The 24,669-nt window shown below is 37.9% G+C and overlaps 3 protein-coding genes across 3 annotated transcripts; 1 reads left to right on the forward strand and 2 right to left on the reverse strand.

Moving 5' to 3' along the window:
• Positions 1–223: 223 nt before the first annotated feature.
• On the reverse strand, positions 224–3,011 carry LOC145491723 (uncharacterized). The gene is made up of 5 exons (XM_081470973.1): positions 2,696–3,011; positions 2,328–2,535; positions 1,401–1,523; positions 931–1,074; positions 224–706 (listed from the first exon to the last, which is right to left on the reverse strand). Exons 1-5 carry the CDS (start codon positions 2,968–2,970, stop codon positions 347–349), a joined length of 1,110 nt encoding a protein of 369 aa, XP_081327099.1. The 5' UTR covers positions 2,971–3,011; the 3' UTR covers positions 224–346.
• Positions 3,012–3,272: 261 nt separating this feature from the next.
• Positions 3,273–7,039, forward strand: LOC145493279 (heat shock 70 kDa protein 12A-like). Its single transcript, XM_081472705.1, has 4 exons — positions 3,273–3,636; positions 4,814–5,065; positions 5,147–5,324; positions 5,662–7,039. The coding sequence occupies exons 1-4, from the start codon at positions 3,334–3,336 to the stop codon at positions 6,756–6,758; spliced, it is 1,830 nt and encodes a 609-aa protein (XP_081328831.1). The 5' UTR covers positions 3,273–3,333; the 3' UTR covers positions 6,759–7,039.
• Positions 7,040–9,077: 2,038 nt separating this feature from the next.
• On the reverse strand, positions 9,078–24,569 carry LOC145491880 (F-box-like/WD repeat-containing protein TBL1XR1). The gene is made up of 14 exons (XM_081471166.1): positions 24,253–24,569; positions 21,741–21,886; positions 20,448–20,702; positions 19,441–19,487; positions 15,477–15,612; positions 14,933–14,996; positions 14,497–14,594; positions 14,339–14,399; positions 13,627–13,748; positions 12,689–12,763; positions 11,821–11,948; positions 11,440–11,605; positions 11,242–11,343; positions 9,078–10,657 (listed from the first exon to the last, which is right to left on the reverse strand). The coding sequence occupies exons 1-14, from the start codon at positions 24,308–24,310 to the stop codon at positions 10,628–10,630; spliced, it is 1,488 nt and encodes a 495-aa protein (XP_081327292.1). The 5' UTR covers positions 24,311–24,569; the 3' UTR covers positions 9,078–10,627.
• Positions 24,570–24,669: the final 100 nt, after the last annotated feature.

Raw genomic sequence — 24,669 nt, forward strand, 5'->3', positions numbered from 1 at the left:
TTAAAAGAAAATGCTAAAATAGTTAAAATTATTTACACAGGGGCCTTAAGTACTAATGCCCTGCAGGCCGGGCAATGTGTAGGACCTGACTACGTTCAACATTCAGCAACTATAAAGTAGCTTCAGACGAAACTGTTTTCCAGTTCAAACGTCTACTGAGACATATTTCTTATTTCGCTTAAAAATCCAATTATTCTTCAGCAATTTTGTTCTAGAACATAATACATACAATAATAGGCTTTTATGTATAAATTGACATAAAACCAAATAGTACAGGTGCAATACTGGAGGAACTGTTGTCCCTGTTCAAGAGGCTGATGAAGATAGGAATGCTTCTACCACCACGTTACAATACGTATTCCTGCTGTCGTTTAGGTTTTGGTATTATGACCACTGTCCCTTTGACAAGCACTTCATCGCCACGGTAATCAGTAAGAGCTGGCCAAACACAAAGTGTAATGGTTGAGGTCCTCTCTTTAACCTCCTCTTTTTCTGTTTGAAAGTAGTCGTCAAATTTTTCACCGTCCACTTCATTTGCCAACATGATCTTTAACGGAGGAAGTAGATTTACCATTCGCCAGGCAATTCTCACGCAGTCCGTGATGAAACTCTTCATTCCTGATAATATTTCATCTTCAAGCTGAGGCAGCCAAGGGTAACTTTTTGTCCATTGATCACGTTTCTTCTTCAACTCTCTGAACGTTCGCTGTGGAAATGTTAAAGAAGCATTTATAAACTGTAGATAGATTGCAAGAATTTGCATTTTCACAAATATAGAACATTGTGGGCTCCCAGCGTTTATTACAAATTTGACGCATTTCATGGTAGTATTTATTTTCAAAACCAGCTGAATTTTAGGCTCTTCGGGATCAAAAACCTATGATCAGACAGTTTCACAAATAAAGGAACATTTTTTCGAAGAAGGAGTACCTCTTCCAAGTCTGTTAGGTCACAATCCACTGCCATTTCTTTGAGTACTGAGGAACAAGCGACCATGACAGACTTAGTTGAAAGTAAGGAGCGAATTTCCGCGGATATCGGTTGTTGCATTCCTCTCTCAATCAGCTGTGATGCCTGTGGTAAAATTACACATCTATGTCACATGAGATACATCCTTGGAGGGTACTGATGGATCACTTTGTAATTATAATTTAAATCACTACTTTATCGTTCTTTAATCAACTTGAAGTCACTGCAATGAAGTAGGCAGGATTCATGCAAGAGACAATACAATAAAGAATCAATTTATTATAACTTTTTACTTCTTAATCCTTTTTACTTCCTTTTTACTTCTTAATCCACAGATGTTTTAAACAAGAAAAAGAGCAACAAGAACGACAAAAACAAACTACAATGTAGCTATGCATGTCGCAGTATGTATTATTTCTCGAATTACTGACCTCTGAGGATGAAGCTTCCCTCTCTTCGCAATTCACACCAACGGATGGTGCACATAAGAAAAACTTTGGTAACGCCGTCTGATTGAATGCGTCTTTTGTGTGTCTTGCAATATTGTATGCAGTCTGAAAACAGAGAAATTTTAGTGTTAAGGTTTCTACACTTTCACTCAAAAGCTCTCCTGGTACTTGATAAAAGTCTCACGAAATACGAGGAGTCTCGTTTCTTTAATACTTTGCCTAAATAAACAGGACTCCCGCCTCCTTAGTCGTTCCAGGGGCCCGTTTCTCGAAAGCCCCGGAAACTTTTCAGGCCCATAAAGCCATTTTTAGTTCATCTGTATTTAAAATCGGAGAGGTGCTTACGCCTAAAACTTCTTGTACGAAGGGAACCTCTGTTCATATCAAGAAAAGGTGAACAAACAGCTCTGTAATCATTAGGTTCGAGATTTTGCTATGGCTTTCCGGGTGCAAAAACTTTCGGGACCTTCGAGAAACGGGCGCCAGATCCATTTTAGGCGCTGCGTAACCGGTTTTGCGTTACAAAAATAAGCTAAACTACGGCTATTGTACCATCTTCTCACCTGTTAATAATGTTCAAAGATGGCATGTAGTCTCAGTAGTTTAATGGTCGTCGGATCTTCTCGAATGAGACTCAATTACGCTACGCCGTCATAAATGAACGCAAGCATCCTTCGGTAAATATTACGCTAAATAAACGCTTCTGTGTAGATAGAAGCAGCAGTAATGGTTATCGTTAGAGTTCGTACTCGATCTAATATCGGTTTTAAACACCTTCACGAGTCCTTCACCCTACATAATTAACTTTGGAATACATGCAAGCTTATATAAATATCGCGTCGCTAAAAAGCATACAATACAACTCAAGAAACTTCTATCAGTTATAGTTAAAGATTGATAAATAAATACCACAAATATTCGGCATGTCAAATCCTTCCTGCACCAAAGCTCGGTCCTGTCACCGCGACATGCTCCAAACGCTTCGATGGCTTGTCGACGTTTGGCACCGTCCATTCCTTCGTATTTCTTCAAGACATCACTTTGCTTGTTTCTGCTGGTGACATCTTCAGAATTACTTTGGTAGCCACGATGATTCATCTCTGAATCGTTATTCATCCTATGATTTGAGAAGCAGTTACAAAATGAAAGTACTTGCATAAACTTAAGCAAGGATCCGATCGACGACAAATTGCCAAGTCTCTTTACTTCTTTATCATCGTTCCGCTTGAAATTGCTCTTAAACATAGAAAAAAATTCTGTACAATACAATGACATACCTTTGTCGAAGACTCTCATTTTCTGTCGTAATTTCTTCATTCAACCTTTTTAGATCACTATATTTTCTCCATAGTTCGTCGAGATGCTCAAACTTCTCCTTCGCCATCTTCACCATGGTATTGTTGACCTCTAAGAAGTGGTTGAAGTCTGTTTTCCCTTGTCCTTCGCCCATCACCGAAGCTTTGGTGTGAGTTGAAGCCTCTTCCAGTAGGGGGCTGATTTCTCGGTGTCGGACCGGCCCACCTTCACTTGGTGTTGAGGAACAACTTCCCATGCAAAATTCGCAATTTGGATCGATCAGCTCAATATTTGATGAAATAACATTTGGAGAAATTCAATACACTGACACCATATTTAAACTGAAACGTCTTTGTTCACTTCTAAGTATCAGGGTGTGTCATCTCTAGGAAACATAATCAGTATTCATTACGCTCAAAAACAATAGACAAGAAAGTGAAAGTAATAGCTCATCGTCATATGTGGACTGAGGTCGCAACTATGTAGCTTTGGTACATCTAGCATCCCTGAAAATGGAGCATTTATATCTTGTCTAAGTATAGTCCTGGTTCCAAAGATTTAAACATTTTCATCTCTCGATGCCTGCGTATCATATCTTTGGTAGTTAATCTGGGAAAATATGGCGTCTCAAACTAAAAGAGATGTAATCATTGCGATCGACTTCGGCACTACTTACAGCGGGTTTGGATACATTTTCCCAAACGCATCCGAAGATCATGTCTATGTCTTTCAAAAATGGGGAAGAGGACAAGGAATTAGTTACAGCAAGACTCCAACAGCTCTGCTCCTGACTGAGAAAGGCGAGCTGCACAAATTTGGACATGCAGCAGTGGAGACGTACGGCAAACAAGCAATGTCACAAAAGGATAGTAAAAATCTGTTGTATTTTGAGAAATTTAAACTGTTGCTTCATTCGAAAAAGGTAAGTTTTTTCTTTCTTCTAAGCGGTTTCTTTTGGTTATGTGTTGTACATGTTTCCGAATCGAGCGACGTTGTCAAGCCTTACACAAAGCGAAAGCGAAACTATTGACATGAAACAACGTTAATTCTGACATGGAATTCGGAAACTGCCATAAACAGTAAAATACTAGTAATAAAGCAATAAGAAGAAAGTTATTGTACACGGTATGCTCTTTGGTGACTATAACGTGCTGTCGTAGCACTGAACTACATGTCTGTAAACTATTAATGTAAGCCCAGAATGCACAAACAATCCTAACGGTTTGGCTAGATGCTGTTCTTCATCATATCACCCAAAGTTAAACACGCGTTATTTTTTTTTCTTAATTGATCAAAACATGATAACTAATTATCGTCGTGTAGTTCGCTGCTTTCAACTCTGAACGGAAAATTCAAGAGAACTAAACATGATTAATAACGGCAGTATATTGGGTAGTAATGAAGCAGCAGAGCCGGCCCGCAATCTTTCCGTCAACTATGCTAGCCTTCTACCTTGCATTACACATCGTTTGGACCTGGTCAGTTGTTTTTGTATAGTAAGAAGACAGAGAACCGTGTTCATTGTTCTGGATAGATTTCCACTTCAGTGAAGCATTTTATAGTCAGGAGAAAAACAATTGTCACTGAAAAATAAGGATATTGTGGATTTCAACTGACGTCACATGATTGAAAGGTCTGATCAGAACGGTCTCAAACAAAAGTCAAGTACCGCGAGAGTCTGGATTGTGGTGCTAGAATCTCAGTTCTCATTAAATTTTCTACGGCAATTTCTCAGCAGTCAGGTACAATTTCAGCCCGTTTCTCTACATTTTTACAGATTATACTTTAGCGATCAATTAAACCCCATTCAACCCCTCTATTTTGTCTGTATGGATGGACTGCCGGATGAAAACAGCCGAGCGGAAAAGGTTACTTAGGCTAGGTTAGATATCACCGAAACTAAACGCAAATGATTGCAATATGACAAATAATTCAAAAGTTATTATTATACTGTTGTACGTAAAAGGTCGAAAGTAAAGACTAGAGCAGATCAAAGATGTGTAATTGATGCATGACAGTGCAAGCCCTCTTTGGCTGAGTGCCACAAGTGAATTCATACGTCATTGAAACAGTTTATTCGACGAATGTTGTTTTTTCAGGAACTTAATGAGAGAACAGAGGTACAAGCCAGGAATGGAAGAAAGTGGTTAGCATTAGATGTGTTTGCAAAGTGCCTCGAGTACTTGAAGAAAGTTTCAACAGATGCGGTAAACGAGCGGCATCTGAAGTCAGAAAAGGACAACCCCGATGCAGACGTCATGTACAAACCTGCACAGATTCAATGGGTTATAACAATTCCAGCAATATGGAGTGTTTCTGCTAAAGAATTCATGAGAAAGGCTGCTTATAAGGTAACTAATGATCCCAAACTCACTTTCTTAACAGGTAGATAATTACATGGAGTTGATTATGTTTCTATTTCGTTCTTGTAGGCGGGAATAGCAAGTCCTGAGGATCCCGACCAACTGATTCTTGCCTTAGAACCTGAAGCTGCTTCGTACTATTGTAGAAAATTGCCGTTCAGTATGTTCAAAGGAAAACAAGGTAAAGAGGTGGTAAAGGAAACTCTGGACGAGGAGAAGGTTCCTTACATGGTGGTGGATAATGGAGGTGTGTTTTAACTGCATGCTGTTCATAAGCACAAATTTAGTATTATACATTGCTACTAATAAAACTAATAATCGATAATAGAATATCTTTTCCAAATGCCAATTTTTGGTAATGTCACACATGGTCAAAAACCCTGATTTAAAATGCTGTCTGAAAACTGAAGAAAAGTACGTTGGTGCACAAATGGTGTACTTGTGAGTTGACATACTCATACTTCAAAATCTTGGACTATGGAAAGCCGAATGAAGGAAGGAGAGATGATTTTTATCTTTTGATTTTTTTTTTACAAACTACATCACATGTACAAAGTTTTAAAATGAATTTACACTCTCTGCAGGTGGAACTTTGGATATTACCGTCCATGAAGTCGATGCTATGGATGGGCACATTTTAGAAAAACACTGTCCCTCTGGTGGTCTCTTTGGAGGAATTCATGTGGATAGCGAATTTGAGAAGCTGATGGCCAAAGCATTTGGAGAAGACTTCATTACCAAATTTAAAGAGCAATTTCCGAGTGACTGGCAGACTATAATGAATCGCTTTGAGACTCACAAGAGGGCAGAAGAAGATATCGACAACGAAGAGATAAGTATTCCTCTCCCTTTAAACTTTATGAAGTCTTGCTATCATGAAATTGGGGACGACGACGATGCTATCAATACGAGAATTTCGCTCCATTTCTCTGAAAAAGTCAGCATAAGTAGCGACTATCTGAATATCACCATGGAAACCCTAGGCGACCTTCATCGTCCAATAGTGACCAAGATCGCAGAACACATTAGAAGTTTGCTCTCCAAACCAAGTCTTCAAGATGTGAAAACCATGTTTCTTGTTGGTGGTTTTTCTGAAGCTCAATTTTTGCGAAAAGAAATTTCTCGCAGTTTTTCTGACAAACGCATTCTTATTCCACAAGACCCCGAACTTGCCATAATTCGTGGCGCCGTAGAGTTTGCTCAAGATCCAACTTTGCTTCGTGCAAGGATCATGGGCAAGACGTATGGTGTAGATACCTGTTGTACGTTTGATCCTAAAAAACACCCCCGAGAGAAACAAATGTTCCGCAATTCCAAAGCTTATTGTCGTGACATTTTTGTAACGTTGGCGAGGAAGGGTGAACGAATAGATATCGAGGAGAAGAGAACGCACACGTTTTCTCCCATCAATCCCAACTCGACCGAGATACCTTTCCGTTTTTACAGCACAGATCAAGAGGATGCTCAATTCGTAACCGATCCCGGAGTTGTAAGTGAAAACGTCGACATCATGATTCCAACTCCTGACACCACTAAGGGCTGTGACAGAGTATTAAGATTGGATGTAAAGTTTGGTGGCACGGAATTAAAAGTCACTGTCACTGATGTTGAATCAGGAAATGTTAGGGCGGCATCCATTGAGCTCGTGGCTAAACGGGTTCTGCATTCTCGTTTCCATTAAACAGAGCCGAAGAATTAAAAGAACGTTGTGTCTCGATTTATCTTTTTGACCTTTACTTTCGATTTTACTTCATCGTAATTTGCAATTTAGGCTGCAATGCTACCTAACTACACGTTGCGATTTGTATTGAGTGCCGCGGCCGAAAATTGTCATGATCAATTGCCTTGTTGTAGGGTTAATGGCAACTTGGTTGTAAAGCCAACAGGTTAGAGTTTTCGCCGTGAAGGCCTCTTTGGAGAAAGTTAATCCGCGAGACAACTTTAGCGTATGTATAGTTGTTTCTTTTTTTTTTGGGGGGGGGGGGGGGCGATTTTGGTTTATTTTGCAAACAGCTTGATCGGCTATAATATATATGTGTATATATAACCTGCGATCACCCAGTATACGATTCTTATAGTATTTTAGAATATTAAAAGTGCCAACATAACAAGTACTCTTATTGATTTAGTCAGTTGTAGAAGCCTACTCCACGGGAGTTCATTACGAAGCATTCCTGACACAGAGCTATATGAATCATGACGAATGAATCATGTAACGTTTCGATCCGTATAGTGTGATCGTCCGGGTGAGGGTAGTTCTGAAAAGAACTGTTGTTGGTGACTGACGTTTCGACAACCTGAGCGGAAGTCAGTCATCTTAAAAGTCTTAGAAGTCATCTAAATAATTATGACTGAAGCAATGTCTATAGGTATTTAGCAGCTTAAACGAAAAAAATGACTGAGAGTGCCTCGGTTTGCCTCGTACTGGCCGCTACGACCTTGCGCTTTTTCTCCCAAGCTAAGAGATATTTCACGATTTTATTCACTGCACAGTTTAAACTCTTAAGAATAAAAATAAGCGAAAGAAGTTTTACACAACTTTTCGATGACTCCATGTCATCATTTCCAAGTGAAGAGAGAATAAAATTGATCACTTAATATACACCATGCGAGGTGATAAAACGTAAAGGTGCAATGGTGACAAATTTAATAAATAGATTTGCGCGTAGGGCGGACTTTTAAACCTTTACGTTTTATCATCTCGCATGGTATTTATTAAGTTATCAATTTTATTCTCTTCACTTGAAAATGATGACATGGAGTCATCGAAACGTTGGTAAAACTTCTTTTACGTATGTTTTTCCTTAAATGTTTAACCAAGTCAAATCTTATTCGAATAGTTTAAACTCCTCCACAGAATTAACGAGCGTTTTCGTTGAGGGAATTCAGGCGCTCTTAAAAATGAATTAGTAAAACAATCTAAGAAGTGACGAGAGCATTCAAGAAGAAGGGGGAAACTCTTCTGTAGTTCTTCTTTCACTTTGGACTTTCGTGCTCTCGTCAATTCCTTACGTACTTTGTTAAACTACTTTTTACTTTTTTATATTAAAATATAACAAAAGAAAAGGTCAAGCTTTTCATATTTTCTTGTAAAGGATTAATATAGCTTTGTGAGCCAAATACATAAATGTATAAATGTAATATGTATAACTAGAGCAGTTTTTTCGATGGTCCAATCACCTTTCTGAAGGCACTTAGATACTGAGTTGGTATTGTAAATCACCAATACTTCTTTCTGCAACTGTCAAATGTTTTTACTCTCATCGATCTGTAAATATTTTGACAAATAAAACTGATGTCTTTATGAATGGAATGGTTATTTTTGAGAATATATCTGACGCCGGGTCAATAAATTTATCTACAAGACAAACAGTAAGGGAGAAAAATCACAAACGTCATCCCCATAAATGCTTCGTTCCCCATTACCTGACCGACATGGTTATTTTGAAAAGGTAACAAAAAGGTGATTTTGATTCACTTCAAGCTCCAAGTATCCCTGACAACTAAATCGGCCATCTTATAAACGACGTGGCAGGGCCGTAGCTAGGGCCTCAGCGTTCAACTGTCAAATAACAATCAAGCAAACAAACAAAAAAAGAAAACAAGTAGATGCCATCTAAACGAGGATCCGGCAGCAAACAATTTCGATAAAAAAAAAAAAAAAAAAAACCACCACAAACACCAAACATACCCAGAGTCAAACAATCAGATTTTCATCGGTTCTTTGATTGACCATGATTTTCCAGTTCTTTCCTTTTTTAAAGACGCTGTTTCGATTCTTTGCCGCTAATTTTTTATTCGTTTGTTTTGCTGTTGTGTGGCAAAAAACCAGGGATCTACACGAAGAGAGGACGGTTTCCCATCCGCTTTCCCGTTTCTGCGCCGGTTTAAAGTTTTCCCGCGCCTACCGCTGTGGGGAGACCGCTGGGATACAAGTTGACGTCAGTCATTTGACCCCACCCCCACCCCCCGCCCCCCAAAAAAGGTTAAGACTTACAAGTTGAAAACAAATCTCTTTACTGCACATATATCGGCAATACTTAATTATGCACTTTAAAATTTAATATGTAATGACATTGGTGGATTTAAAAAGTGTTACAGCCTACAGACAATATCTTCAACATAATTGCACCAAAGTAACATTTCTCATGAGGCTAATGACATAATACAAATACAGACGTATATTACATTACTTACGAGGAAAAGCTTAGACAATTGAAAACGACGCGGTCAACTGTCTTTAGTCTTCCGTCTAGATTGTCGCGCGAGAACCGAGAAACGCGCGAGGAAAATGGCAGCTCTCGCGCGGCGAACCTCGAGACAGACCTGTGACTTCTCCCAGTCAAGTTGGAAACAAGTCATATGTTCTACACCCCACGAAATAAAAAAAAAGGTATCTCACTAATATAAATAATTGGCGTGCACTGGAAAAAAATTTTGTCAAGAAAAATGACAGGCTGCAATTAAAATGTTGAACACTAGAAAAGATCCTGGATATAGACTGTACGCGTTGAAAAATAAGAGGCACGAATTATATTTTCCTGTTTGAATTCAGTTGTTTACTTGTGAACTTCGCGCGAATTTTCGCATAATATTGCAAATAAACAATATTTTATTTATCTACAAACCCAAGATTTCAAAGATCTTCGACGGTAATCGTGGTTAAAATTCGCCATTTGTACAACAAGCCGGTCAACTTAGTCTTATCAAATCGCACTAGAGCGAGAAAAACTTAATCAGGAATTATGAAATTTTTTCGTTCAAACTCTCGTCATTCTCGTCCCCAGTGCTACTCGTTCGCCTACCACGTGACCAAAAGAAACGAAGGCAGTGAAATCTCGCCATCTTGGAACGTTTGAGCATGCGCTTTCTTGTCAGTGGTTAAGTCGCGTAGCGATGATAAACCGACAAAAACTTTCCGAACACTCTTGCTATTTCCCCATTCGCCATTTCCACATCCCCCACAATGCACCTTGTTTGCCCCCCAAAATTTTGCGTGAGCATTGTCTTCAGTTTCTCTTGGGACGACTGTAATACCCAAGAGAAATGGGAAACAAATGTTATGCAGAATTTTGGACGGCAAACAAGGTGTATTATGAGGGATGTGGCAATGGCGAATTGGTCAAAACGAATCGCACTCTTCGGAACTTAATCGTCGGAATGACGACGAATGCTTTACGTTTTTGCTTTTGCGATGAAACAAGAAGCTGACAGGAATAGAGAAACTCAGCTTAGATAAACTTAAGACGATAGATGTAGAACTCTTTTTCTTGATGCACACTGTACATAGTGAAACTGCAATGATATTTTGACAAAGAAAAGAAAATCCAGTTTTTTTGTAGAGAAAATCGAGTTAAAAAATTAGACGAGGTGTTCGCCCCATGAGTTGCTGGTTTTAGTTTCTGGATTTCTTTGATATCGCAAAATGTCAACCAGCTGATAACTGGCAGATTCCCTCGTTCCGGACTTCTTTGTGATGACTTGTGTCGTTACTCTGTTGAGGTTCTTTGGGAACATGTGTTGAAGGTCTAACAACAGTGATTAAAAATATCAAAGGTTTCGGACATCTAAAACGCACAGCTGTGGAGATAAAATAATATATAAGGACAAATTGTAAAACAGATGATTAGTTTATGCCCGCTATGAGTGGATAGCTTATTGGTTTGTCCCTGAACACCAAGAGCACTAATGGGCTAAAGCAATATTATTTATAACCCTCTTCCTAAGCCTTATTTTGGCCGAGCAAGGAAGTTTGTCGTTTTCACTATCTGAAGTACAAGATCTTCTTATGCTGAACTCAGTTACCACATTTCGATTTATTTTGGCCATGGACAAAATTACCTTTAAACTGAAGGAAACCTGAACATAATGGTTTACTCAGACAGAAAAACTTCAAAGAGATTATAACAAACCATAAGGGAACAAGGATGGTTAAGGATGGAAAAGATTGACACGGATTACAAACGACGAACTAGAAAAATTTGGGCTTAAACTTTTCAAGATGAGCAAACCGTGACGTGGTTCCATTAAACGGTTATATGTTAGGTGGACGAGCTTGGACCCACAACTAGTGATCCAGGACCCTAGTGAACCAACAACATGGCTACTCTACGCAAGTCGAATAAGCGTCGTCTGATAAAACATCGTATTGTTTGATAACCCACCGTGTTGTCTGAAAAGCATGCGGCTACTTTATCACCTCTTGGACTCCACTGAACTTCAAATATTCCCCCATTGCCATGGAAACTATGAACTAAAGTTCCAGTCTAGAAAAAAAAACAAAACAAAACAAAACAAAGATCATGCAATAAGGAAGATATCTTAAAAAAATCCTACTGAACGTAAGTGCTATATTTACTCACCTGAGTTGACCAGACATTTATCGCCCTGTCAAAGGAACCTGACGCGAGATATCTACCATCAGGGCTGAATGAGAGTGAATACACGGGTTCCTGATGCTTAGAGAGCGACAAAACACAGCTGCCGCGCTCAAGTTCCCATAGTTTGACTGTGGTATCATATGAAGCACTGAAAACAAGGTAGGAAAATCTAAGAGTGAATTGACATTACGAAGACAAAAGCAAGTGTAGCCTGCTTCACACATATCCTTTGACTTGTCACGCAATCCTTCTCCTGAATGCATGACCAGACTAAGGCTTGCTAAGGCATGTGCTGATGAGTAAATTCAGAATTCAATTTGTCTCGGAGAAAACACAGTTTTGTTACTTTATTCTGTAACTTACCTCGCTAAAAGCAGAGGTGCATTAGGACATGCTGTCGTGGGTCCTGTAGGACTCCACGCTACTGTATAAATCTCTTTTTTGTGACCTTGAAGATCAAACATCCAGGAATCTTGTTTTGTACTCCAAATCTAGATGCACAAAAACAGCAAAAGTGTGTACAAAGAAGTGGTTAGAACTGTTAAAATCACAGGAATTGGAGCAGTCAGGTGATTTCTGTAGCGTGAAGGGGTATTGTTACTCCACCTAGTGGGATATTCATTCAGTACAAGTTATCCCGTAATCTTCTGTTAGGTTGCCATAACAGTTTGCTGTTGGGCAGACAGAGGATTTTTCAAGAGGGGGTGGCTGGCTCGTATTTTGGGGTTGCAGAATCAATGGGGCATGCCCCCCAAAATGTGACAGTTTGAGAATTGGAACCTGATTGAAAACTGTTACGCAGGAAATACAAGCAATGTCACAAAGTAGAAATTACAATGGGGTACCTATCTGAAGTGTTTGCCTCTATTTTTTCCACAATAATCACATTAATTATTGCTTTCAATTTTGTTTCATTTTTTTTTATGCTCCTCCAAAGAGGGGGTGGCTTGCCATCCAGCCCCTCCCCCCCGCCCCCCCCCCCCCAAAATCCATCACTGGACTGCTCAATCTGGAGTCAAAGCACTAATTATTAGGTCACAGGGTCAACTTAGACATTATCTTGTCAAGGATAACTTGTTCAAGAATCAAAGCTGACAAATATCTCAGTCATCACAGACTGAAGACCTTGTCCACTTTACAGTGGAACAAAAACTGAGTGAAAAGTTCAGATCTTTGCAATGTTTTAAAGAATAAAAGACAAGTAACTCTATTATCAAATCCTGTCTCTTACCTTTGCTGACAAGTCATCAGAACAAGAGGCTAATAACGACCCTGAAGGATCCCATTTTATTGCATTTACTTCACTCTGTTAAAACAACAATCATTCCAAATTTAAAAGTTGATCTCAGTTTATCAGAGTGCAGCATTTTGCTCAAGAAAACAACACAGTGACACTGACCAGTCCATGAACTAGATTCACTTGTCATGATCAGTTTCTCCAGTTTCTCTATATTACTAGTTCATAATCTAATTATTGTTTTAGTATAAATCTACTAGTTGTTCAAAACTTTATCTAAATCATCTTCACAGACATTTTGAAAACACCAAGAGGCGGCCATCACTTTACTAACTAGCGTACACTAGCACACTACTTACTAATAAATAGTGAGTTGCATAGAATAGATAGTGAGTAGCATAGAATAGATAGTGAGTAGCGTAACCAACCAGAGAACAACATTTGTGATAGAATGCTAGTAGATTTATACTAATATACAATAGAGTGTTTGACCACATTTCCAAACACCGAGAAGAGAGTTGAAAATACGACATGCAGCAGAGTACTTTTGACGAACTTCAAGGTGTTTGGAAATGAGGTCAAACACTGTCTTGGGTGTTTCATATATCTTCTCAGTTGAAAGTAAGAAGAAAATAAATAAAATATTGTAAAAATCTATGCTAATTGAGATCATATATCTAAACACCATCACAGTCATGATTTCCTTTGTTTAAACTTGATGAATTGTTAATGAGTTTGAGAAACCTTCTGCTATTTTTAGCAATAGTAGTTCAACTGTATGATATTGACAAGACTAACAGCACCAGTTCCATTTTATTTGCAAAATTCATCTTGGTCTGCTTCACATTTCTCACATCACACTGGAGAACACACAAAATATACTTCAAGTCTAAAATAAATTTGCAGCCTCATGACAAGTGTTAGTAACTTACAGTATGCCCTTGGAAAGATTTGACAGGCTTTTCAACTCCTATCCTACAGACATGTATCATTTTATCTGTTGAACATGATGCAAAACTAGTATTGTTCTGCCAGTCGACATCTAGCGTGGGAGCTGCAACAAAAGACAACAAAAATACTGTACAGCGATGCTATTGATTCAATGAAGAGATATACAGAGTGTGCTAAGTAGTCTTCACTGCAGAGGCCAGAGAGCATGAGATACCAGTGCTTGTTTTTACCAGCCAGCCAGCATGAGATACTATTTTTTTTTTTTACCAGCCTTTCACTTAACCACGAGATAGTGGACAGTTGGTGTTTGTCTTACATGTACATGTACATGCTTCAACAGGCATAAAAAGGAAAGATGATGAGAGAAAATATATCACACAAGAGGGAACTTTTTATAAAGTAGCTACCATTTAAACTGAGAAAGTGTAAAGCAATAGGAAATTACAGATTTCCTCTCGGCCAAAAGGAATTAACACTCATTTAAGTTTATTCTCAAGGCTGAATGACAAGTGCTAATCTCCACCACTGTGCCTATAGCATCATACCATTGATAAGCTTGTCTATTGAGCACATAACTTGTGAGTGCAACTGAGAGTTTCAAAAACTCCAAAGCCCTATTAAGTTTTATAAAACCTACCACTGCTGTAGAGTCTTTGCTTATATTATTTTATCTCTAAAATGTACATAGTTTACCTTGGTGGAAAGAAAATTGCTGTTTCACTTCCCAATTATTTGAATCCCAAACAATATTACTCTGCAAACAAAACAACAAATAGGATTTAATAAGTGGCAGTTTTTACAATTTTTAGTAAAGTAACAACAATGCACATGCTTGTGGGTAGATACCATACCTTATCAACACCAGCACTAAGTAAATAATTTCCCTTCTTGTTCCATTTGATGGAGAATATTGGTCCTTTGTAATCGCTTAGTGTTTTTAACAGCTCCCCTGTTACGACCAGATAAGCACAAGACAGTGAGTAAGTATCCAAGGTTAGTACAGGTGACAGGATAAGAGACTTAATCAGTTTTTTCTGCGAGAGTCAAGAAAATTTCTGCTAATTAAAACAGCGTCTGACTGGTTTTAAAACACAAGCAACAACCAATAAAAGACGATATACTGATCTTTGTACAGCTTTGTCATCAGAGTGGAGGTTTTTGGGTGAGATCTCAGCCACCTCTAAGTCTCTCGCAGGGGACGTAACTGTGTCTGCCAAGAGTCTGTTTACTCAGGCGATGATTAATTGACGGAAATGCATGAGGTTCACTGTAGTTATATAACAGTACCTTCTGGACTCCAAATCCTAGCTTGGCCATCGTATGATCCAGTGGCTAAAAGTGTACCATCATTCTGTAAAATCAGGAAACAGCAAAAGGTGTATAAATCAACAAGCTGGTGATAACACATGAATCACATAATAAACTGGGAAGAAATGGAAATCTTGGGCAACAAGGGCAAAGGTTTACAAAAGAGAGTACAAAAAGAGGTACAATCTTATGGGATGGGGTATGAGCTGTCACACATCTGCAACCCCCTAATCCTGGCTGTACCTCTGGGGAAGGGTACTAGTATGACCTGTTCTAAGGATGAACAACAAGACTAAGTAGTGTTAACCAATTATATTGATAGGCATTTAACAAATCACTGTTTAATCATCACAAGGGACTCAATTGCTACTCCATAATATTTTTTAAGGGTACATCAGGATTGACTGGCTGTGAGGATGATTTTTCCTGCCTAGTTTAAACATTTTGCCAGCCTGTGAAAACTTGTTGCTCCCCTGCTGAAAATGCTAATGAAACCCCTGGTACATGTATAAAGGCCACTTACATTCCATTCTAGTGAGGTCACATCTTTGGTTGCATTTTTATGATTTTCTAAATCTTTAAATTGATGACGTAAAATAAGGGGTGTTCCAACTCCTGTTTCATTTATTGGCCACAATCTTGCTGTACCATCTCCAGATCTTAAAACAAAACAACTTTGTTAGTAAACTTAAAAAAGGACTGTCAATTAACACAACTACCATAGTCAAATTAAGGACGGTGCCTACTTTTGCTAGTGCGCACATGTTCTGCGCATCACACAAGCCATGGTTTCGTTCCACGTGCGCGCTGGGGCTGACATTGACGCAATCAACTATGCTATCACGTACACCATTAAAATGAAAGCAAAATTTTCCTACTGCGACCAAATCAAGTTTAATGAACCTGTACTTTAACCAGGAACACCAGAATGACAGCATATTGCTAACCACAAACTGTTTACGTCTTCCAGCTGAAAACCTAGTTATTATCTGTCGAAAATTATACTGAAATCCAACTGTAAACATGTACCTGCAGATGGCGTAGTGCGCGCACAAAACAAGTGCGAGATACGCAAATGTCTCACTTACCTGGGAGGTGACAGGAAAAAATGTAATGGGCACTGTAAAAGTTTTCAAAAAAGATCAATAACTTTAAAAAATGCGTGGTTACCCCTACATTTTATGTTATGAAATGGATTAAGTGGCAAGTCTATTCAACACGTGATTAGTTTCTGGTTGTAAGCAAAGGGTATTTAGACTGTATTTTAGCTGAGCCAGAGGAAGGCTGTCAGATACATCAAAAGCACTTTTGCAACGATTTTGTTATTAAAACCATATCAAAAATGTTTTTTTTTTGTCACCATTTGCCATGTAGTTTAAAGATCTTTTAAATGTGTTTGCTTTTCTGTATGTAAAGGCGAATTCTATGGAAATCTGTGAAGAAATATCCTTTCATTCTTTTTACAGGAAAATGCTGATGTCAGCATTTTTGTTGAGATTCAGGGCTAATTATCTCGCAAAAATGCGTGGCTACCCCCATTTTTCTCTGTGGATTACAATAGCCCTTGCAAAGATCTACTTTTTCTGCGTGGTCCTTACCTGGCGCAAAAACCTTTGCATTTAGTAGGCACCGTCCTTAAGTAGTTAAATTATGGCTTTAGAGCAGTTTTCAATTGAGTGTCAGAAAACCAAAACGAAACCAAGTACTTGCCAATTAGACTACTCAGCCAATCTCAAACCGTAGTAAAACCAAACCCAAAACCAAACTAATTGCCTGATCACTTTCAACACTCAGTTGAAAACCACTCTAAGATAGCTAACTGTACATTATTAACTATTACCTTGCTACCAAATAAATCTAACTAAAATCTACTTTCCATATTTGTAACATCTTTTTGTTAAAACTTAAGGTTAATTTTTACCTGTCTGCGTGCACAATAACACAAATGTTCTATATGACAATTAACGGAGAAGGTTCTTCAACATAGACTGGATTCTAAGCATGATTTGATTGACTGAAATGATATCTTTTATAAGTGAGAGTAAACGGTGTGGAAAATGAAGATTTACTTTTTGTGCACTTTAAATTCTGTCATAAGACAACAAAGAAGCTTAAGACAAGTATTTCACTCTCATAAGTTCTCTTAATTTCAGAACTCTTGGGCAATATGGAAACCACTCAACTGTACCTTATATAGACTTTAAAGTGCCACTAACCCCCCAAATTTTTTTCCTTTAATAAAAGCTACTAGTTTCCCTGATTACTTCAGCAAAAAAATTATCTCGATTGATAAAATCCCTGCATTTCTACAGGCATTTAAACATGTAATTGCTATGTTGATGACCGCGCAAAGTGGGATCTGGGTCGGGCTATTAGTGACGTCACTTCAGGAACCGGGCTAAAACACTCAAGAGACTTTTGACTGAGTTTCGAGGGCAGTCAAAACATTTTCAGGTTATTTGTGATTCATATTTTATCAAAACTGGACAAGAACTTTAAGTGAAAGAACTGTATCATCTAGCATTACAATTCAGAGTCTAGCTACGATTTGGACGGCTGCGAAGTACTAATTTTTGTTCATTTCGAAGTGCGGGTCCCCAGTCGAGATCGCCGCATTGTATAATTATATTTAGGCCGGGATCGACAATTTGCTGGTCCATTTGGGTTATAAACTTAAGGCACAAACAATGACTGAAGAGTTAGCTTACAGCTCTTAAAGAGTTATAAAGATGTCAATGAACACGAAGAGTTGGTAATTTGAATTTATGGAACATGCGAATTTCGGAGTGACAAAACACTTTTACATTCAAATATTGATTTCCCCCGAAATACAAGTCAAAATGCGATGCAGTTGCACACCACTCCTGCCTACTTCTCCAGAACAATGATTGAAAATAGTTTTAACATAAGAGATGAGCGGAGATGTTGGCAAAAAATATTCGAAGGTGAGGTAACTTTTCGCTTCGTTATTGTTGACCGACCGTATTATATGCATATTCAATTACTGTGTACGAACACAAGCTACGCAAATTTGCATATTCCGTACCAGTGAAATCATGGAAAATCCTTCAACAAGACCTTGAAAAGAGGTTCAGTATACTTTCAGTTAAATGAATACATTTCTACTTCACTGTTATTTTGAATGAAATGTCCATTTTACGCACGCTAATAACCTGGGAGTCCTCGACTTATTAGTTTGTGTTTCAGTTGACTGACAAGCGCATTCTTCTTTCAGCACAACAGTCTCCGTCGGTAGCTATAGGGTTGAATCTTAATCATTTGTTTCACTTTCCTCATATATTTAAAGTATTGTAAAGCGCCATGGACAATTAGTGGAAAATGGTGCTATATAAATGTATATTTATTTATTTATTTTATTTTATTTATAAATGCTTGATCCATTCTAAGTTTGTAATTTAGATGTATTTTGTTCCTCAAAGACGAAACTCAAAGAGCAAACAATTTTGTATTCGGAATGGCCATTGAGAAATACGGCCAGATTAAAGGCAACCTCCGGCGTGCATGTGTTTTTATTAAAATCCACAAATACATAGCTACTTCACCAGTTCGAAGCCTCAACAATCTTCTTCGCGTCGTTGTAGAACGTAGGTTTAGTTTACTATTCGTTTAGACAAGCCTCTAATTCAAAACGCGATGTGTTTAATTTACCGTGTAATTTCGTCACCTTTAGTTTCGTCTGGGACTTGTCGGAGGATCGTTTGCACTTGAAATAGTCAGATGGCTTCCAGCTTATCCCAAATTCGTGTCTTATGCAGTACCTTGACAATTTCAAGCTTTCCACTAGAGATAGAGAAGAATATACAGGCCATGAAAATCTCTAGGTTTTTACCGTACTGGCAAACCCGAGATCGAAGAAATCCTCAATGCGGGCTTTAGCTTCGCACAGATCAGCCCACTTCTTTGGTCTTTTTCTCGTTTCTGGTAGAGTTTCATTGAGATAGAGGTATTGAATGAAGAGGAATACTCTATTCTACGCATCCTGTATTGCTAAAGCCTCCAACAACATATCTTCCTTGCATTCTGCAACGATTTTGACACACACTATCGCATGTTCGCATACATTCTTCTCAGAAACAAAATATTGTTATTCCCGAAGTGACGTCAAAAGCCAACTTGTTCCATTCTCCGCTATTTCTTGGTCATGAACATGGAAAAGGTCAAATTTACAAACTTTAAAAATTCACAGAAAATTAATGAAAATAGCTACAACAATAATTTTTTTGCAGTGGTGATCAGGAGAAAAAGGAAATTCATATTAGTAAAAAAAAATTTTCGGGTTAGTGGCACTTTAAAAATAGTAGTAAATACTATTCCTTTGTCTTTTCAAATTCCCATCGTGCAATACGACAGTATAACAAACATCATTAGCTTCTTTATTTGTTCAATAGGTCACACATAAGCAGCTGGGATTATATAACATTTAAATAAAGTAATGAATGTCTATCTATTGGACATATTTAACCTACCCAGATGCTAATACATCTTGAGAAGGATTCCAAGAGCAAACAAACACCTGAAAAAATTGAAAGAAAAAAAGAATTATCACGATGCAAACATCAATGGCAATCAAAAGGCAAGGAGCTAGAACTCGCTATAACCTTGCACATTACTTCATTCAACAAAATAAAGTTAGATGTATTGATTTAGAAAACAGCCCTAAGAAAATACGCATGCTGACTCAGGAGCGTCAATAAGAGCTGTAACCTGTAACAGCTTCTACGGCTGAGTATGTTTGATGTGCTCTTAATGCTATGTGTGAACTTGCTTAGAGTTGATACAATTCACTCAAAAAGGTAACAAGTTTGTTATGCGTGTGAAGATCAAGGCTACAAGTGACTCCAAACTTAATTACAGCCCTGCTGACTGGTAAAAAAATGTGTTCCTATAACTCCATAGAAACACAGAACTAGCATGGGCTGTTGACATAATGATGGCACGAGCAAAGATAACTTACATTTTTCAAAGTAAAAAAGCCGTTTCCTCTTTTTCATCAAATAATTCTCTACCAGAGATAAAAAATATGTTCTCTGCATTTCTGTTGGGTTATAAAAACACTCGTGGAAGTTTGGGAGAACTTGAAAGGAAACACTCACCTGTCAGCTCGTGTTTCCACAGCATTTCTTGCTCTGCCAAACTTCCACCCATGTTTCTATCAAACAGTTAGATTATGAGCTCAAGATTTCTATCACGCATAGAAATCGAGAGCGAATAATCTAATTGTTTTAGTATAAATCTACTAGTCGTTCAAAACTTTATCTAAATCCATTTCACAGACACTTCGAAAAGGCCAAGAAGCGGCTGTCATTTTGTTGACAAGTGCACACTGCCATGCTACTAAGTATCACAGAATAGGTAGTGAGTTGTGTAGCCAATCAGAGAACGGCATTCATGATAGAACGCTGGCAGATTTATACCAAAACTCGATAGAAGCATGGTACATGTTTTCTACTTCTTAAATAACAGTAAGTTCTACCTCAGATTCATGGCCCTTTAGGAGCAATGCTTTGTTGTTTTCAACATCATTTACTGTGCCATCAATATCCATGATTTCACCATGTCCCATGGAATTAACATGAGAGTAATGACCATCTTCAAGCTTAATGTTGATATCCGGCTTAATTGACCTGTTATGTAACAGTGTGTGTCTTGTAGCTACAATGTCTGGCAGGACAGCATCAATGAGGGACACATGGTCTAGTTCACTGCTTTCATCAAGTATTGTTCCATCCTATAAAGGTCAAATATTAAACAATTACTTCAAGTTCAAATTAATTATTTACATTCTAATCTTCAGTTTTCTAGACGACTGGCTGCCATGTACGGGGTGTTCAATGTTTAATCCAAGACTTCGTGAGAAGGTGATAGTATTGTTTTTCTGTTTGTGAGTCCAAGAAATTTGGCCTAGACTTCAAGTATTTTAAAATGTGAGCTTAGGATGTTCTGATTCTAAGATGCTCAGACGTCATTTAAGCCTATATTAAAGACAACAATCAAATTGGTACCTCGAGTTTCTTAGCCTTGAAAAAAATTGAGACTGCAAAGACAGCTTCATGAAAAAATCAAGACTGTGAGGCACACATAACTGCTAAAAAAATGAGACTGCAAGACCCGTGAAATTCGACAGACATATTGCGAGACCCATGGTTTTTGAAGGACCAGTCACCACATCTCATCTAGTTTGGGCAATCACCAGAGTTTATCGTACCCTGTTTGGGACTTAAAAACAGTGGATACTACTGGGTGTGGCTAGAGGTAGAGGTATGCCTGTTACCTGTAGTTGTTTTACCAGGGTGATTACCATGGTATCAAATCTTGCTCTAAGCTTAGGAAGTTCTAAATTAAAGTAGCCTTACATGGCATTGTTCCAGCTTTTACTCTCTGGTGACCCTTTTTAAAGGGGCAGCAAGTCTTATTTTCAGATGTTACTACCATTATATGATGAAAAACCCACACAGATAATGAAAATTTGTTGCTGCAAGAAAGCAGGGCTTGAAAAGAAGGTAGTCCAGTTGTCCAGGACAAGTAGATTTTGTTGCTGGGCAAGTAACTTTTCATTCTCACTTGCAATGGGCAAAGGTCCAGGCAAGTTGTCTGCCAACTAAACCTAAACAATAGCAAACCATGACTGGTCTAGGGCAAACAAAACTTGAGAGCTGCTTGTCTGAAGGGGGAGCCGAGATTCAAGTTTTTCTCTAGTCCATAAGAAGGTAGTCAAAAAAAAAAAAACCAAACAATAATTTGGGGTTATTTTCACCACTATGCTCACCTCATTCAATGTTACCTCAGCCTCAACATACTGTACACCTTTCTGAATAATTGACACCAAAGCTCCCGGCGGGACAATGGACCCATTGATGTTTGATTGGTCTATGTGACTTTCTACGCCAAAGGTGAATGCAGAATGTTGAAATCCTATGGTAGAATAAACAGTACAATGATGGAAATTCATAGGTAATTGTTGTTTACAACTTATTAGGACCATGTTAACACTATTTTCTTCATTATCAAAATTGTGGTGATTGTTTTCTGAATGTTCAATAATTTGTCACCAAACTTTGGATGTTTTATTGGTTTAATACATCTCTCCTTAACCTGATTACTGATTTTATGAAACTTAATGCACTTTTTAGTACATTTAAATTATTATTAAAAGTGATTATTTAAGTGACTGCAAATTGAATCAAACTTAACACAAAAATAATCTGGTTAGTATACCCAGGTTACTATAATTTCTTACTAACCAACTGCGAGGGCCATACTTAGAATACTGGCTCAAAGTTGTGGTAGCTGGGACTGATTGTAACAAGATCTGTACAAAAAGGAGCGAGGGGTTGAGCATGCTAGGGTAGTAAGTACAGACAGTAGAACCTCAATTTAATGAACCTCTATATAATGAAGTCCTCGGTATAATGAACGATATTCTTCAGCCTGATCAAGGTTACAGTAAAGTGCATGGAACAAAACCTCGATATAATGAAATCCTCGTTAGAATGAACACAATTGAAAAGCCCAAATGTTTAATATACCCCGATAGAACAAAGAAATGTCAACACATGACAAAAGATAAATACGAAACAGACCGACCAGGATGAAAATCCTTTAATCCTGTAACAACACATGAACTTCACAGTAACAGCCCACTAGAGACGCAGACACTGACACTATCGACACTACTACAAATATTATAAACTTCTTTATTTTTGAAGGCTTCCTGTAGTAAAAGTCAGTTGCAATTGTTAAAATTTTGTTGACCTGTTTAGCTTTCCAATGCCGTTGCTATGTGCAGATCTGTACAGTTTACTGTCGCTTCATAAGACATTAAAGCACAAATGTTATTTACAGTAATTGTTCAGATCCAGAAATGCTGGGATGCGCAATGTAACACCATTAAAAAAGACAAGTATTAACTATACCTCGATATAATGAACATTTTGGTTGTTTTTATGCAAAATCGTTATACATATCGAGGTTTTCGATATAAAGAACCCTTAATATAACAAACCAATTTCCCCAGTCCCTTGGCACTTTGTTAAATCGAGGTTCCACTGTAGCTTATAATATGGCAATCTGCCCACATTACAAATTTTGAATTTGCTGGCTTCCGAAAACAAAAATACATGGCTTATGACTGTTTCCATGGAAACAGTCAGTATAGCAAAATCTGGACCAAGATAGATCCAGTCGAAATGTTCTGATTTACCTCAAGACTACCTTGCCATATAAAATGCATTTTCTCCTGAGTATGTACATTAAAGAATTTGTCAATTCCACATCCCCCATAATATACCTTGTTTGCCCTCCAAAATTCTGCATAACCTTTGTTTCCCATTTCTCCTGGATATCACGGTCGTCCCAAGAGAAACTGAAGACAATGCTCATGCAAAATTTTGCGGGCAGACAAGGTGCGTTATGGGGGATGTGGAATGGCGAATGACAAGCTTTTGAGTAATATTTCACAGCTTAAAGTTGGTTTTGGCAAAATGATTTGTAGTAGAATTGACTTGTGTGGAAAATAACTGTAAAAATAACAAATCGAGTGTTCTATAATGAGTTTCATTGTCTTAAGTTTTTCTCATTTCATTGTGTTGGATAGAAGTTTATTGTTATCTTGTTTGGTTTGTTTTGCTGGACTGAAAAGCAACCAGAATGAAAAATTACTAAGAGACAACACTGAAATCAATGAAATTGAAATCACAAAAGGCTACAAATTTCAGTCATAGCCAGAAAAAAAAAATGTTATTGTGAACCTTATTCTTTATAATTCTTGCATCATGCTCAATCTTCCTCTTGAGGTGTGAATAGCCCTAATTTCCTAGGGGTAATTTAAAATTAAAATTTTCTGATATAAACTACTTGAAATTATTATAATTTAATTAAGATCCCCATCACAACCTACAACTTTTTGACTCAGAGCATCATGACAACCAAGCAACTGTCCAATAACTGTGTACCTTTATACGATTTTACGGGATTGTTTGAATATTTGCACCTGGTTTGCAAAGAAAACATTGTGCGGAGTTATCAGAGAGATTTTGGTTTGTCTAAACATTGCTAGAATTCAATAAATGTAACTTTCAAAACCATTTTCATAATCTTGGGCGTAAAAGGCAGTAATCATTACAATTTTTTTTAAAATGTGGGTTAAGATTACGCTATGAAGCTTGTAAGTAATGACCCAAAAACTGAAAACGACAAACGGTGAAATTGCTAAAATTTGACTAAAATTTATGTTACAATTCGGGTGATTGATTGATGTAGACCACGATCTGTAAACTCACCTGATTCCTGAAGGTATCTGTACACTAGAAAGTTGACCTCATCGCTACTCATAGACATGATAAATAACACATAATCCAAAGCTTATGTTTCACTTCGTTCAGTCATTGATCGATCCACACACACGCGGGAGATTCAATAAAATATTGCGACCCACCAATGCAGAAACAGAACAATCAACGGGTTTCTAAACAATGCACAATTAAACTTCGATCACAAACATTCACATTTAAAATGCTGGAAAAGTCCTACGCTAATAACTTGTAAGAAAATTGCAAGCCGACTTGCAGCCTTCACTACTACGAGTCCGCCATGTTTATTGAGCGCGAAATGTCACGTGATCAAATGGCAGCGATTATTTGAACGGCCGTGACGTCATGGAGTGAAGAAAGAGTGTTCTTATTCTCAAAAAGAGAAAT

The sequence above is a fragment of the Orbicella franksi genome, chromosome 7 (assembly GCF_964199315.1).
Source record: "Orbicella franksi chromosome 7, jaOrbFran1.1, whole genome shotgun sequence".
NCBI lineage: Eukaryota > Metazoa > Cnidaria > Anthozoa > Scleractinia > Merulinidae > Orbicella > Orbicella franksi.

What these genes read in the sequence shown, in the direction of transcription:
- LOC145491880 (XM_081471166.1), bottom strand. Translation starts at nt 24,310, where the DNA reads ATGTCTATGAGTAGCGATGAGGTCAACTTTCTAGTGTACAGATACCTT. An exon ending in CAAGATGTATTAGCATCTGG is followed by an intron (nt 15,613 to 19,440) that starts GTAGGTTAAATA and finishes TTTTGTTTTAAG; the next exon opens with ATCTGGAGATGGTACAGCAA. An exon ending in CTGATGACTTGTCAGCAAAG is followed by an intron (nt 11,949 to 12,688) that starts GTAAGAGACAGG and finishes TTGTGCATCTAG; the next exon opens with ATTTGGAGTACAAAACAAGA.
- LOC145493279 (XM_081472705.1), top strand. Translation starts at nt 3,334, where the DNA reads ATGGCGTCTCAAACTAAAAGAGATGTAATCATTGCGATCGACTTCGGC. An exon ending in TGAGAAAGGCTGCTTATAAG is followed by an intron (nt 5,066 to 5,146) that starts GTAACTAATGAT and finishes TCGTTCTTGTAG; the next exon opens with GCGGGAATAGCAAGTCCTGA. An exon ending in CATGGTGGTGGATAATGGAG is followed by an intron (nt 5,325 to 5,661) that starts GTGTGTTTTAAC and finishes CACTCTCTGCAG; the next exon opens with GTGGAACTTTGGATATTACC.
- LOC145491723 (XM_081470973.1), bottom strand. Translation starts at nt 2,970, where the DNA reads ATGGGAAGTTGTTCCTCAACACCAAGTGAAGGTGGGCCGGTCCGACAC. An exon ending in AATGAGAGTCTTCGACAAAG is followed by an intron (nt 2,536 to 2,695) that starts GTATGTCATTGT and finishes CTCAAATCATAG; the next exon opens with GATGAATAACGATTCAGAGA. An exon ending in GGGAAGCTTCATCCTCAGAG is followed by an intron (nt 1,075 to 1,400) that starts GTCAGTAATTCG and finishes ATTTTACCACAG; the next exon opens with GCATCACAGCTGATTGAGAG.